The 13,981-nt window shown below is 36.4% G+C and overlaps 1 protein-coding gene across 2 annotated transcripts in view; it reads left to right on the top strand.

Annotated features, from left to right (window-relative positions):
* UBA6 (ubiquitin like modifier activating enzyme 6) overlaps positions 1-13,981 on the top strand; it is an 89,772-nt gene that overhangs the window by 14,717 nt on the left and 61,074 nt on the right. The window contains exons 1-5 of one of the 2 annotated variants that reach the window (XM_013978752.2): positions 2,308-2,425; positions 7,160-7,254; positions 8,275-8,303; positions 10,440-10,534; positions 11,072-11,183. In XM_013978752.2, coding sequence (XP_013834206.2) covers positions 2,412-2,425; positions 7,160-7,254; positions 8,275-8,303; positions 10,440-10,534; positions 11,072-11,183 — 345 coding nt within the window. In that variant the 5' untranslated portion in view covers positions 2,308-2,411. Of the gene's footprint in view, positions 1-2,307; positions 2,426-7,159; positions 7,255-8,274; positions 8,304-10,439; positions 10,535-11,071; positions 11,184-13,981 lie in introns of those variants that run through there. The other variant, XM_003129053.6, reaches the window with a different exon arrangement.

Below are 13,981 nucleotides of genomic sequence, written 5' to 3'. Positions count from 1 at the left end.
ATTCAACCCCTAGCCTGGGAACCTCCATATGCCGCGGAAGAGGCCCAGAGAAATAGCAAAAATACAAAAAAATAAAATAAAATAAAAATAAGAGAAAAGAGGTTTTGTATTTATCTATAAATTTGTAATTTCTGGTAGTCTATATTCCTTTGCCTAAATTAAGATCTCCATCTGGTATCTTCTTTCTTTCTAAGGATTTGCTTTAACATTTTTTAAAGTGAAGGTCTGCCTGCAGTTAATTCTTTCAGCTTTCATATGTCTACTGAAGTCTTTATTTCCTATTTTGAAATTGGGTAAAGAATTTTAGGTTGGCAGTGTCTTCAGTACTTTAAAAATGTCTGCTGTCATCTGATTTATACTGCTTCCTGGGAGAAAGTCAACTGTCATTCTTACCTTTTCTCTAAAAATCATATGGTCTCATTTCTCCGATCACTTTTAGTACTTTTTCTTCATCACTTGTTTTAAACAATTATGGTATGCTTTATTTTAGTTTTCTTTATATGTCTTGTTCTTTGGTTTGTTTGCATTATGGTCTGTGAGTTTATTGTGTTCCCAGAAAAATTTTAGCTCTTTAGTTCTTCAGATATGTTTTTCTCTTACCCCTTTCTCCATTCTCTTTCAGGGACCACAGTTACACATATATTAGACCAAGTGAAGTTGTCCCACAGCTCACTTAAGCTCTATTTATTTTTTTGTCTTTTATTTTTAATCTCTATGTTTCATTTTGTAAAGTTTCTATTGCTGTGACTTCAGGTTCACTTATGCAGTGTTGAATCTGTTAATTCCTTTCATTGTGTATTTTTTCATCTAGGGTTTTTTAGTCTTCATTTCTAGGACTTTTGTTGCTTCTTGAGCATATGTATTATATTTTTAATTGTTTTAATGTCTTTGTCTACACATCTATCATCTGTCATTTCTAAATCTGTTCTGTTGTTGATTTTTCTATTCATTATGAGTTATATTTTCCTGCTTTTTTGCATATCGTAATTTTTCAGTGTATGTCAGATGTTATGAATTTTACCTTTTTGGGTGCTGGATAATTTTGAATCTTCTAAATGTTCTTGAGTTTTTTCAGGGACACAGTTAAATTGAAAACAATTTATTTTCTCAAGACCTACTTTTTAAGCTTTGTTAGGTGATACCATAAAAGACTCAATTCTGGGGCTAATTTTTCCGTCTAGTGCCCTCCATATTATAAGGTTTTCCACCTTGCTGGAGGGAAACACATAACTATTTGTGGACTTGTTTAAACAGCAGTGATTGTTTTATGTGCACTTTTGAGGTAGTTCCTTCCCCAGCTTGAGGTTATTTCCTTATCTCTTTCTTTTTTTTTTTTGGCTGCATCTGCAGCATGCAGAAGTTCTCAGACCAGGGATTAAGCCCAAGCCACAGCAGTGACAATGCCACATCCTTTAACCACTAGGCCACCAGGGAACTCCTCCTCATCTGTCTTAGCTGAAAACGCAAGGAGAACCCTCTAAGATCTCCAACATTCTCTCTCTTCATCTCTCTATTCAGAAATTCTAATCTCCTTGAAATTGCAGCTCTTCTTCAATTTGAGGAGACCGTCAGGCTCTGTTTGGGTTTCCCTTCTTCCTCTGAAGCCTGGGAACTCCCCAGGCAGTGGCTAGGACAATCATAAAGCCCACCTCAGCTGTTTTTTTCCTCTGAGATTACTGCCCTGACTTTCCTGTTGTCCAGTGTCTGAAATCTTTTGTTTTATTTATGTTGTCCAGTTTTCAGTTGTTTAAGGCAGGAAGAAGATAAATCTGTCTCTGTTACTTAACTATGGCCAGAAATGGAAGTCTTATGTATATACTACAAATTTCTTATATGCCATTCTTTTTCATGCTTTTCTTTTTCTTGGCATAGAATGCTTTTCCTTCTTTGATTAATTTTTTAGCTCTTATTAAGTCTTCAGTTTCCAGCATGGATGAACCTCATTTGTGAAGCTTTCCATGACCTCCACTGATAGAGATAAGCACTTCTTCAGTATTTCAGGTTCCCTTAGTTTCTGGTACTTCTGTATGTAGTATTTAATAATGGATTATTTGATTATTTATCTATCCCAATAACATATCACAGATATCCTGCTAGGTATTTTGTATATTTTATCTTAATTTAATCCTCAAAGTACCTCATATGAGGTTGTTGCTATCATGTGCCCCACACAGTGCAGGTTCCTGGCTTTAAATAGGTGTTTTAATAAATTTATGAATACATGAAGGTAATTGAAGCACATCCAGAAGAAAGTGATTAGACTGTTGAGGGGGACTCAAAATGATGTCATGTTTGGAATTGTTTAAGGAACTGGAGATCTTTAGCCTGGAGAAAGAAGACTCTGGAATCTGAATACCATCTTCAAATGTTTGAAGGGCTGTCACATCGGAGAGGGATTATACGAATTCCCTATGGCCCCAAGGAGGTAAAATTAGGACTAGTGGTGAAAACTACAGGGAGATACTGTGCCTTGGTAAAAGGGAGAATCTTTGATAAATAGGGCTCTCTAAAAGTAGACTGGAGAGCCTTGGAACTTTCTTTTTTACTGGATACATTTCACTGGTATGTTGCGTATCCACTTAATACAGTCAACTGCAGTATAACAATATTGGGCTTGAAGTTACACTCTCAGCTCTTTAAATCCATCTCATAAGATTTAAGCATCAGTTGCAGAGTACCTGACATTGCCTGGCACAAAGTAGGCACAACTTAGTACCCTTCCCCTTGGTGGCCAAACATTGAAAAGGTAGATAATTTAGGTAACTGAGAATCTGTCCGAGATTTATATGATTCTTTGGAAAACCTTGGCTCATACATCTTAATTTTATTCTTTTGTCTGGATGTTCTTTGTCATTTATAATCAGTCACATTTTTGTCATGGCTATTCATTATTTCCCTGAGCAATCTTAAAATAATGAAGTTTAAGTCTGCAATGAAAAATGTTTCTTAATGTAGTTCTTATCATTGTGAACATAGAAAAAAGAATTCAAGTCTTCTGCTTAGTAGGGCATAAAAGGGTTGTTGTTCTTGTGTGCCATTTCATTTCTTTCATTAATTTAGCAAATTGCTTTTGTGTATCCATTATGTTCCAGGCCCTTGTAGTCATTGGGATACAGTAGTAAGTAAAGGCAGGCCTTGCCTTAAGGAATCTATAGTCTCCTAGTAAAATAGACAAACAAATAGTAAAAATATACTGTGATAAGTGGGTTTTGTTTTGTTTTGTTTTGTTTTTTTGTCTTTTGTCTTTTCAGGGCTGCACCCACGGCATATGGAGGTTCCCAGGCTAGGGGTCCAGTTGGAGTTGTAGCCGCCGGCCCACGCCACAGCCACAGCAATGCCAGACTCGAGCCACATCTGTGACCTACACTACAGCTCATGGCAACACAGGATCCTTAACCCACTGAGTGAGGCCAGGGAACGAACCCTCAACCTCATGGTTCCTAGTCAGATTCGTTTCTGCTGCGCCACGACAGGAACTCTCCTACTGTGATAAGTGTTAATAACAATTGAATAAAGGATGTTATGGATGCATATAAAGGATGATCCTGCACTGTCTTGAGGAAGGTTAAGGGTATTGAGAAGCATCATGGGGAAAGTAATACATAATTTGAGACCTGAGGACAAGTAGGAATTACTCAAGCACAAAATATTGGGGGAGAGGAATACTCTAGAAAACTGTCTAACAGACAAAGAGAAAAAATACCATATTTGGAGAACTGAAAACGTTTAATAACCTGGAACATGGAGTTTGATGGTAGAAAGACAAAGGTGAGACTAAAGAGCCAACCAGAGACTAGATTATGAATGGCTCTGTGACTCATATTAGAGTCTAGGAAACCCTCAAGTTTTTAAAACAGGAAAACAATTTGACTGGTTTGTATTCAGAAAAGTCATTCCACCTTTCTTAGTTGGATGTTAATACACAATATATAAAAGAAAAATCAAGAAATAAAAGTACAAACATGTTATTGAGAAGTAACAGGGTAAATATTAGAAGCAATAACTAAAAGAATTGAAGGTGTTGTTCTTAGGTCTTGGGAATCAGGGTAGGGAAGAGTTAGGTTCGGAAACTGGTTTGGTTTTCTTCCTATAAGCAGTCTAGAATGATTTGACTTTCTTAATCTATGTGCAGTCTAGCACAGTGGTTAATAAGAGTATGGATGCTAAGGTTGAATCTTGCCTCACTATTTCTAAATAACTTATTTTCTCTGTGTTTAAGTTTTCCTATCTGTAAAAATGGGAATAAAAGTAGAACTTAGAGAATTTTTGTTGAGGATTAACTGAGTTAACACAAAACATTGAAACAATGTGTGGTATGTATTAAACACTGAGCATTAGCTGTTATTCTTACATGTTAGTACTGTTCAGTATATATAGAGGAGTAGACAAATTTGCAATCCTAGTAAGGCATTTTTAAAATGTTGCTTTTAAGGAGTTCTCTTGTGGCTCAGCGGGAACGAATCTGACTAGTAATCATGAGGACGCAGGTTTGATCCCTGGCCTTGCTTAGTGAGTTAAGGATCCTGCATTGCTGTGGCTGTAGTGTAGGCCGGCGGCTACAGCTCCGATTCAACTCCTAGCCTGGGAACTTCTATGTGCTGCAATTGTGGCCCTGAAAAGATGAAAAAAAAAATGTATATATATATATATAGCCCTTAGTAATCAAGAGAACAAGCAGACAAAAAGAACAAAAAGAACAGCCTTTAGTAATCAAGAGAACAAGCAGAAAAAAAAATACTATATATATATATATATATATATATAGCCTTTAGTAATCAAGAGAACAAGCAGACAAAAAGAACACACAGACAAAAAGAACAACAGACAAAAAGAACAGGTATAGACATGAATGTGCGTACAAGGACTGTTGCATCTAACAACTGTAGAGTACACAGTCTTTTCAGAAACAGGTGGAACGTGTAAAACTGACCAAAGAAATTGTCAAATGTTAAAAGTGAAACTGTGTAGATTGTGATGTCTGGTCACAGTGCTTTGAAACAAGAAGTCAACATAAGTGATAATTATAAAATTCCTCATAAAATTAGAAATTTTAAAATATACTTCAGATTAACCCATATGTCAAAGAATCATGATTAAAATTGGGAAGTAATCATTTAAAGTACCATATATCAAAATTTGGGCTGCTCTCAGAGTTCCTGCTGTGGCACAGCTGAAACAAATCCAACTAGGAACCATGAGGTTGCAGGTTTGATCCCTGGCCTTGCTCAGTGGGTTAAGGACCCCAGCATTGCCGTGAGCTGTGGTATAGGTCGCAGATGCCTCTTGGATCTGGCGTTGCTGTGGCTGTGGTATAGGCCAGAGGCTACAGCTCCAATTAGACCCCTAGCCTGGCAACCTCCATATGCCGTGGAAGACAAAACAAACAAAAAAAATTGGGGGTGCTCTTTATGATCAGTTGGTTTTACATGTGTACTTTAGAAAAGGAGACCTAAAAAGGAGTTTTTATTTCAGGAAACCAGCTGGGGGGAGGGTGGGATAGAAAAGTAAAACTATTAGCATAGGAAACATTTCAAAAGCCAAGTTCACAGTCACCAGCCAAGAGCTAGTCCTGTGAGCAGGCTAAAGATCAGTCCTGCTATGTTAAATTTTCCTGCACATCCAGGATGTGAAACTGAGGGAATTTGATACACTGCCAGGCAGAGTGGTGCCTCCACTTTGGAAAACAGTTTGGCGTTATCTAATAATTAACCCTGCATTTCCTCTTTTAGAATATGCACCATAGAAACTGTTACACCTGTACCATTAGACATGTTTAAGAATACACAGTCACATTATTGGTAACTGTCCAAAACCATAGAATAGCTGAATTATGGTATATCCTTAATAGCATAGTGCAATACAGTAATAGAAAACAACAGATAAAAATTAACGAACATCTCCATGCATTGATATGAATAAATCTTTTATGTATAATTTCCTTGAAGAAGCGAGATAAGACATTCAAAATGATCCCATTTATGTAAAGTTCCAAGATAGAACTTAAATATATTGTTTAGTGGTATGCAAATAAGGATTTTAAGACTATATAATACACTGTTCCATGCATACTATCGTAGATGTTCAATAAATATTTCATAAATGAGTCGATTTTATCTTTGAAGCAAAAATAGTGAATACCAATTTAAAAAGAAAAAGTCTAGGCTTTATTATATGTTGTGGGAAATAAGGAAATAATAAAGACTGTGTTTATAACGTTTCTTCTTATTAGACAGAAGACCACTTTCAGGGCTTTTATATTGAATATCAGTAGCTAAAATATGGAAGTTAAATATATATATTTAATTTCAGTAGCTAAAATAGGGAAGTTAAATATATATGTACCCACACACACATATATGTAAACAGTCATGCCTTAAACCAGTATGTGTGCATATGTGAATTCTAAAAGAAACACTTGCAACCCAAGGGCTTCTGAAATTATTTTTTTATTCTAAACTCATCTTTCAAATGATTCTCAGGAGAATCCTTTGAATGTCCATATCTTCAAAAATTTGTATAGCTTCAGGTTTATGATTGTTCTTTAAAATAAGCTCTACTATTGATTTTATTACTATATCTGACTCTTTTTCATTACCAATGTGTGTTTTTTTGAAATTCCCATCCTGACACTACCTCTGCCTTATGGCTGTTTGGATGGATGATGTAATAAGGTCCTTTGTATAATTTATCAGCTTTTATATTTAAAATAATGTTTGAAAACGGGTTAATTTTAAGTTATTTAAACTCCAGGAAGGAAACCAATTTTTTGCTTGAGAAATCCTTTACATTGTGAAAGGCTTCAGGTGGAGGTGGCAAACCCAAATGCCTGTAGTGGCCACTGAGGTAATAAATGAGAGGAGCAGGATGGAAACCAGGCATGTCTAGAGCACAATTAATTCTCCTCCCTCTCTAAACAGGGCAACTCCCACTCACTTCTCTAGCCATACGGGAATGTGGACTGTGGTGCCAAATCTTCTAATTTTTCAAAGTATGTCATATATTTGGCAATTAATCCAGAAATTTTAAACACTATGCCAGTGATGAAAAACAAGTCTGTGGGCAGGATCTAGTTGCCAAGTAATTAGTTGGCAAATAACTTTAAAGGATATACAATTTTGGTGAAATAACTTATTTGTTTTTCCTTGTGTTTTACATGTAGTCGACAGAGGTATGTTCTTGGAGACACAGCAATGCAGAAGATGGCCAGGTCCCATGTTTTCTTAAGTGGTATGGGCGGTCTCGGTTTGGAAATTGGTAAGTGGTATTTCTATTCATAATTTTATATGACACTTTTGAGCAGCATAAGTTATCTTTTTTGTCTTTTTAGGGCCGCACATGTGGCATATGGAGGTTCCCAGGCTAGGGGTCTAATCGGAGCTGTAGCGCCGGTCTATGCCAGAGCCACAGCAATGCGGGATCCGAGCCAATGTCTGTGACCTATACCACAGTTCACGTCAATGCCGGATCCTTAACCCACTGAGCAGGCCAGGGATCGAACCCGCAACCTCATGGTTCCTAGTCTGATTCGTTTCTGGAGCAGCATAATTTAAAGAATTTAACTCCTTTTCCTTGCAGAATTTAATTCCTTTCCCTTGTATTATTTTCTATAACAGAAATTAAATCCAAAACTATCATCATATTCAGTTTTGATTTCTTTTTTGACAAGACTATTACATGATACTGTTCGTTCTTCCTCAAGGAACTGGTAATGACTGTCTTGCTTTTTTGTGATGTTGATAGCTATTAAGGATCTTTTTCTACATCCATTAATTATTATGGTAGAGGATATACACATATATATTCATGACATCATATTTGGAAGGGTACACTAAAATTTTAAGAGTGATGTGGTAATGGAAAGTTTAGTTTCTTCCTTTTTTGTTCATCTGTATTTTCTAAGTAAACAGTATTTCTTAAATAGTAAAAGAAGGGAGCTTGGGGTTATCAGATACAACTTAGAATAGATTTACAAGGAGATCCTGCTGAGTAGCATTGAGAACTATGTCTAGATACTCATACTGCAACAGAACAAAGGGTGGGGGGAAAAATGTATACATGTAAGAATTACTTGATCCCCATGCTGTACAGTGGGGGGGGAGATGTGAAAAGAAAGGAAATAAGATTATGATTAATAAATACAGAATCTTGAAAAGTTAAAAAAAAATAGTAAAAGAAGTTAAAATTATTTAGTCAGAGGTGAGACCAGGCTCAGTGAAGACATATCTAATACACACTTCCTAATATTAAGCTATTCCTTTTTTTCACCCTTTATAGCAAAGAATCTTGTTCTTGCAGGAATTAAGGTGAGTAAATGCCCTTGGTAAGAAGAATTATTTGTTATTAACTCTTTTTTTTTTATCAGTAGTGGTATTAATATTTATACTTTGGCCTGATTTTTGCTTCTTAATTTAGTAGCAAAATTGTTTTTAATGCTTTACTTTCCTCTTAAAAAATATTTTTGTTATAGAAAATGTCAAAATGATACAGAAAAAGAGTAGTTTTAGCAAAAAAAAAACATGTACCCATCATGGAACTGCAATTATCAGCTCACAGACAAATTTGTTTTGTGCATCTCTTTCCCATTCCCCACTGCGTACTAACTGCCAGATGATTTTGATATAAATCTCAAACATCCTATTATTCTTAAATTCTTCAGTTTATAGTTCTATAAGGGTGTCTATTGAAAACATAGCCACGATAATCATTTTCATACCTAAAAATGTGGCAGTTTCTTAATATCATTGCTACCCTTAAAACAATTATTTTTTACCTCAAACAGATCACCCCAAAATTTAGCAACTTAAACAGCAGCACTTGTCGCATTTTCTTTAGGTCACAAATTGGGTGCATCTTAGTGGATTCCTCATTTTGAGAGTCTCACAAAGCTGGCAGAGCCTGCAGTCATCTTGAAGCTAGGGGAAACTTGGTCATGTGGTTATTGACAGGGTTCGCTGGCAAGATTGTGCCACTTCACATTCCCACCTCAGCTATTTGCTGGGCTGTTGATTGAAAGTCACCCTCAATTCCTTGCCATGTGGTCTTCTCCACAGAGCAGCTTTCAGTATGGCAGCTTGTTTCATCAGTGTAAGCAAGCAAGAAAACAAGAAAGGAATGTGCTAGCAAGACAGATCTCAGTCTTTGTAACCTAATGTCAGAAGTGACTTTCCGTCACCTATTCTGTAGTCATCAAAAGCATAAAACCACTAGGAGAGAGGTTTACTCAGAAGCCTGAATACCAGGAAGTGGGAATCATTAAGGGGTATCTTAGAAGCCTGCTTACCACCACAGTCGTCAAGTATCGAATTAGAGTTCAAATTTTCCCAGTTTTATGAAAGAATTACTTTAAATATTTATTTTGTTCCAATCAGAATTCAAGCAAAGTCCATATTCTGAACTTGGTTTCTTTTTTTATTTTTATTTTGCTTTTTAGTGCTGCATCTGTGGCATATGGAAGTTCCCAGGCTAGGGGTCAAATTGGAGCTGCACCTGCTGGCCTATGCCACAGCCACAGCCATGCCAGATCCAAGCTACATCTGTGACCCACACCACAGCTCACAGCAATGCCAGATGCTTAACCCACTGAATGATGCCAGGGATCAAACCTGTATCCTCATGGATACTAGTTGGGTTTGTTACTGCTGAGCTGCAAGGGGAACTTCCTGAATTTGGTTTCTTTTAACTGGTAGTTTTCCCTTCCCTGATTTTTTTCTGTGTGTGTCTTTTTGTCTTTTTAGGGCCGCACCTGTGGCATGTAGAGGTTCCCAGGCTAGGGATCTAATCGGAGCTGTAGCCTCTGGCCTACACCACAGCCACAGCAGTGCCAGGTCCAAGCCGCATCTGCAACCTACACCACAGCTCATGGCAACACCGGATCTTTTACCAACCGAACAAGGGCAGGGATCAAACCCACAACCTCATGGTTCCAGTTGGATTCGTTTCCGCTCCACCACGATGGGAACTCCGGTATTTCATTCTTGAGCAGAGTTGAACGTGGATAAATATTTCAAAGGACCTTATGCATTTTTTAATATACTTGGTATTTATATACCTTGCCCCTTTTTAAGATTTGTGGCCTATGGTATAAGGTAAATACATACTTTTCCAGTTGGTCAGTTTTCTTTCTTGCTTTGAATATGGAACATTTGGAAATGTTTATGTGAATTTTTAAGTTTTTGTATGTATGTTGGTTTATATAACATGCTGCTTTTCTAAATTTACATTCTCTTACTGTTGAAAGTAGTTTTTCCAGGAACTTTTCTGGTTTCCCGATAAAGTCATATCATCTGTGAATGCTTCATGTCCTTTTCAGTTCTTAGGCCTTTAATTACTTTCTGTTGTCTAATTAACACATACTTCCAATGCAATGTAAATAGTATTCGAAATAGTGAGCATCCTTGTCTTATTCCTGACTTACATAGGTATTTTTCTCTTTTTTGAAGGCAGTTACAATTCATGATACAGAAAAATGCCAAGCATGGGATCTAGGAACAAACTTCTTTCTCTGTGAAGATGATGTTGTTAATTCAAGAAACAGGTGAAGATATTTTGATGTATTATCACAGGTTTTGTTTATATATATGTTGCAGTTACTTAGAATATTTTCTGTATCCAGAATACCAATTCATTTGTAGTTGTTTAACTCAACTGTGGATATCAACATTTCATGATTTATGTTTGTCAAATTTTTAGTACATTCACATCATTAATTAGGAATGATTTTTTTCTTTAACATGATTAAAGGAGTTTTTTTTTTTTTAATTGCTGAATCATTAATAAACTTAAGGAGCATTGACCTGTAAGGGTACACTTCAGAATTGTGTGACTTACTGTGGAATACAACAGTATGCTACATCTTAAGATTGTATAGTTTTCTGTAAAGATAAATAAGCCTTAGCTTCTTTTTTTCTCTCCAGTTTATTAAATTCCCATTGAAATTTTATCTTATAATATTCAGGTTCCTCTGATGTTAACAAAGTGTCCGAGTTTGAAAGATTGAGTATATTTATTGAACAAAAGAGTGGTAAAGGTCTTTTTTTCTTCTTTCTTTTTTTTTTTTTTTTTTTTGTTTTAGGGCTGAAGCTGTACTTCAGCATATTGCAGAATTAAATCCATATGTTCATGTCACATCATCTTCTGTTCCTTTAAATGAAAGCACAGATCTCTCCTTCTTAGATAAATACCAGGTTAGTACTTCATTTTATATTGCATGTTAGTGACAGATTCCAAAGCAGATCATTAAGTATTAATATAGGATAACTAGCCTAGTGTATTGAGCAGAACAAAACATTTCAGTTTAAATGACTCTTTTTAGACTAATACCTTTTAAATACTACATTTTAGGGAAAGGGCCTAAGAATTACTGACAAAGCTGTTATATTAGTTAGCTGTTTTCACAGTAATGTGCATGAAAACCTACCCAAACTCACTGGTTTATAGCAATATGCATTTCTTTTTCTTTTGTCTACATATCAGTTGCAATTAGAAGTTTCCACAACCCCTTCCTCAGGTTTGATTAATTTGCCAGAGTGGCTCACAGACTCAGAAAAAAAACAGTTTACTTACTGGATTACCAGTTTATTTTAGAAGGCTATAACTCAGGAGCAGCCAGATAGAAGAGATGCACAGGTCAAGGTATTATGGGGAAAGGAGGTACTGAGGTCCCATGCTCTCTCCAGGTATGCCACCTTCACAGTACCTCCACATATTCATCAGCTTGGAAGCTCCCTTAATTCAGCCCCTGGCTCACAGATTTTTGTGGAGACTTCATTATGTAAGCATGATTAACTAGAACATTGGCCATTGGTGATTAAGTCAATCTCCAGCCCCTCCTCACTCCCCAGAGGTCTTGGATATAGGGCTGAAAGTTCTGACCTTCAGATGTTAAGGTTGGTTCCTCTAACAAACAGCCCCCATTCTTAGGAGCTTTGCAGAAGTCACCTCATTAACATAAGCTCAGGTATGGCTGAAAGGGCTTGTTATGAATTTAAAAAAAAAAAACATTCATTTCACCAAAACTAAATATCACATAGGATGCCTCTATATAGGCAATTACAAGAGTGTTAGGAGCTGTATGCTGTAACCTTGAATGAAGGCCAAAATATATGTTTCTTAATATAATCACAATATTACAAGCACTGAAAAATAGTGTAGATTTCCATTCTTGTCTGGATAACTTGAAATCCATCCTGCTGCAAAGATGGTTCATAGCCTTTCTGCAGTAGAACTGCTTAATAGATTTTCTTTTCAATGATTACATGAGCTCAGAATGATATAAGGGAAGTGCTCAGAGACCAAAAATGAATAGGTAGCTAAAAGAAGGCCTGTAAACTTTGTCTGTGGTCACTTCAGGGACAGGGTTTGCCTGTCTCAGGAACCACATTTCTTCTAAGTGAACTCAACCATACAATGAGACACCAACATCAAATGCTTTCACTGACATGTGGAATCTGAAAAAAGGATAGACTGAACTTCTTTGCAGAATAGATGCTGACTCACAGACTTTGAAAAACTTGTGGTCTCCGGAGGAGACAGTTTGGGGGTGGGGGGAGGTGCTTGGGCTGTGGGATGGAAATCCTGTGAAATCAGATTGTTATGATCATTATATTACTACAGATGTGATAAATTCATTTGAGTAATAAAAAAGTTAAAAAAAAGGTGCTTAAATAAACTACTACTGATAAAAAAAAAGGAACCACATTTCTTGAGAATTAATGGTCACACAGAAACAAGATAACAAAATGTGTCTTCAGGAGATAGAGAAATGGAATTGAGACTTACTACCTCATTGCAACTCTGTGAATCCTCAGAAAGCTCTGCCCTTAGGAAAAGGGTGTATGAGAGCAATCTTTGTCTATTAGAACAAAACACTTGTCTGTTTTCTCTTGAGCTCTAGATTTAAAAAAAAAAAAAAAAAAAAAAGATCTTCTCTGAGAATTCGTAACCATAGGCCTGCCATCACAAAAATTTGGAGTAAACTTTATAATCCATTGTAGTCTATAAAGTTTCCCAAACTAAGTACATCATTTAAAAAGTAGTATTCAGCTGGTGATACTCTGCAATGCCAGACAGAAACAAAACTGAAGGATGTAGAGGAATATAGCCTCAACCACACCACAGTATATTCTGCTATATAAAGCCCCTATGAGGTTATGTTCATAATATAGACTAATAAGACAGGAAAAAGCAGTTCAGCATGATCAAGAGTCAATAGATATAACAAACAATGGAATTAAACCTCCAAGAACTTCACATAATAGAATTATTAGATAAAGGCTATAAAATACAGATATTCAAGTTGACTAAATCTTAAAAGAAGGGATTAAATTTACAGTATGAAGGTAAGACACTATCGAAAACAATCAGGCAGATATATAGTCTTAAATATTACCTCAATGAAGGAATTACCTGGTGGCCTAGCAGTTAAGGATCCAGTGGTGTCACTGCTATGGCCTGGGTCACTGACGTGGCATGGGTTTGATCCCTAGCCCAGGAACTTCTGTGTGCCAAAAAAAAAGAATTTAAGTCAGAGTTCTCACTGTGGCACAGTGGGTTAAGAATGCAGCTGCAGCAACTTGGGTTGCTGCAGAGGCATGGGTTTGATTCCCGGCCCTGTGCAGTGGGTTAAAGGATCTGGCATTGCTGTAGCTGCAGCATAGTGAGCCCTGGCACGGATTCAGTCCCTGGCCAGGGAACTTCCATATGCCACGAGTGTGGCCATTAAAAACAAATTAACTCTCAATGAATAGATTAAACAGTTGATAGATACAGCTGGAATAAGAATTAATGAATTGAAAGACAGAGCTTAGGATATTACTGAAACTACAGCAGACAGAAATAAGAGAAAATATTAAAGAGAAAAGAAATGAGAGCTTGAACAGAAAGGTCTAATTTATGAGATTTGTCTTCTAGAAGAACATTAGGAAAAGGCAATATTCAAATAAATTATGCTTGAGAATTTTCCAGCATTAGTGGAACACAAATT

The sequence above is a fragment of the Sus scrofa genome, chromosome 8 (assembly GCF_000003025.6).
Source record: "Sus scrofa isolate TJ Tabasco breed Duroc chromosome 8, Sscrofa11.1, whole genome shotgun sequence".
Classification (NCBI taxonomy): Eukaryota; Metazoa; Chordata; class Mammalia; order Artiodactyla; family Suidae; genus Sus; species Sus scrofa.
This window is presented reverse-complemented; position numbering and strand designations above follow the sequence as displayed.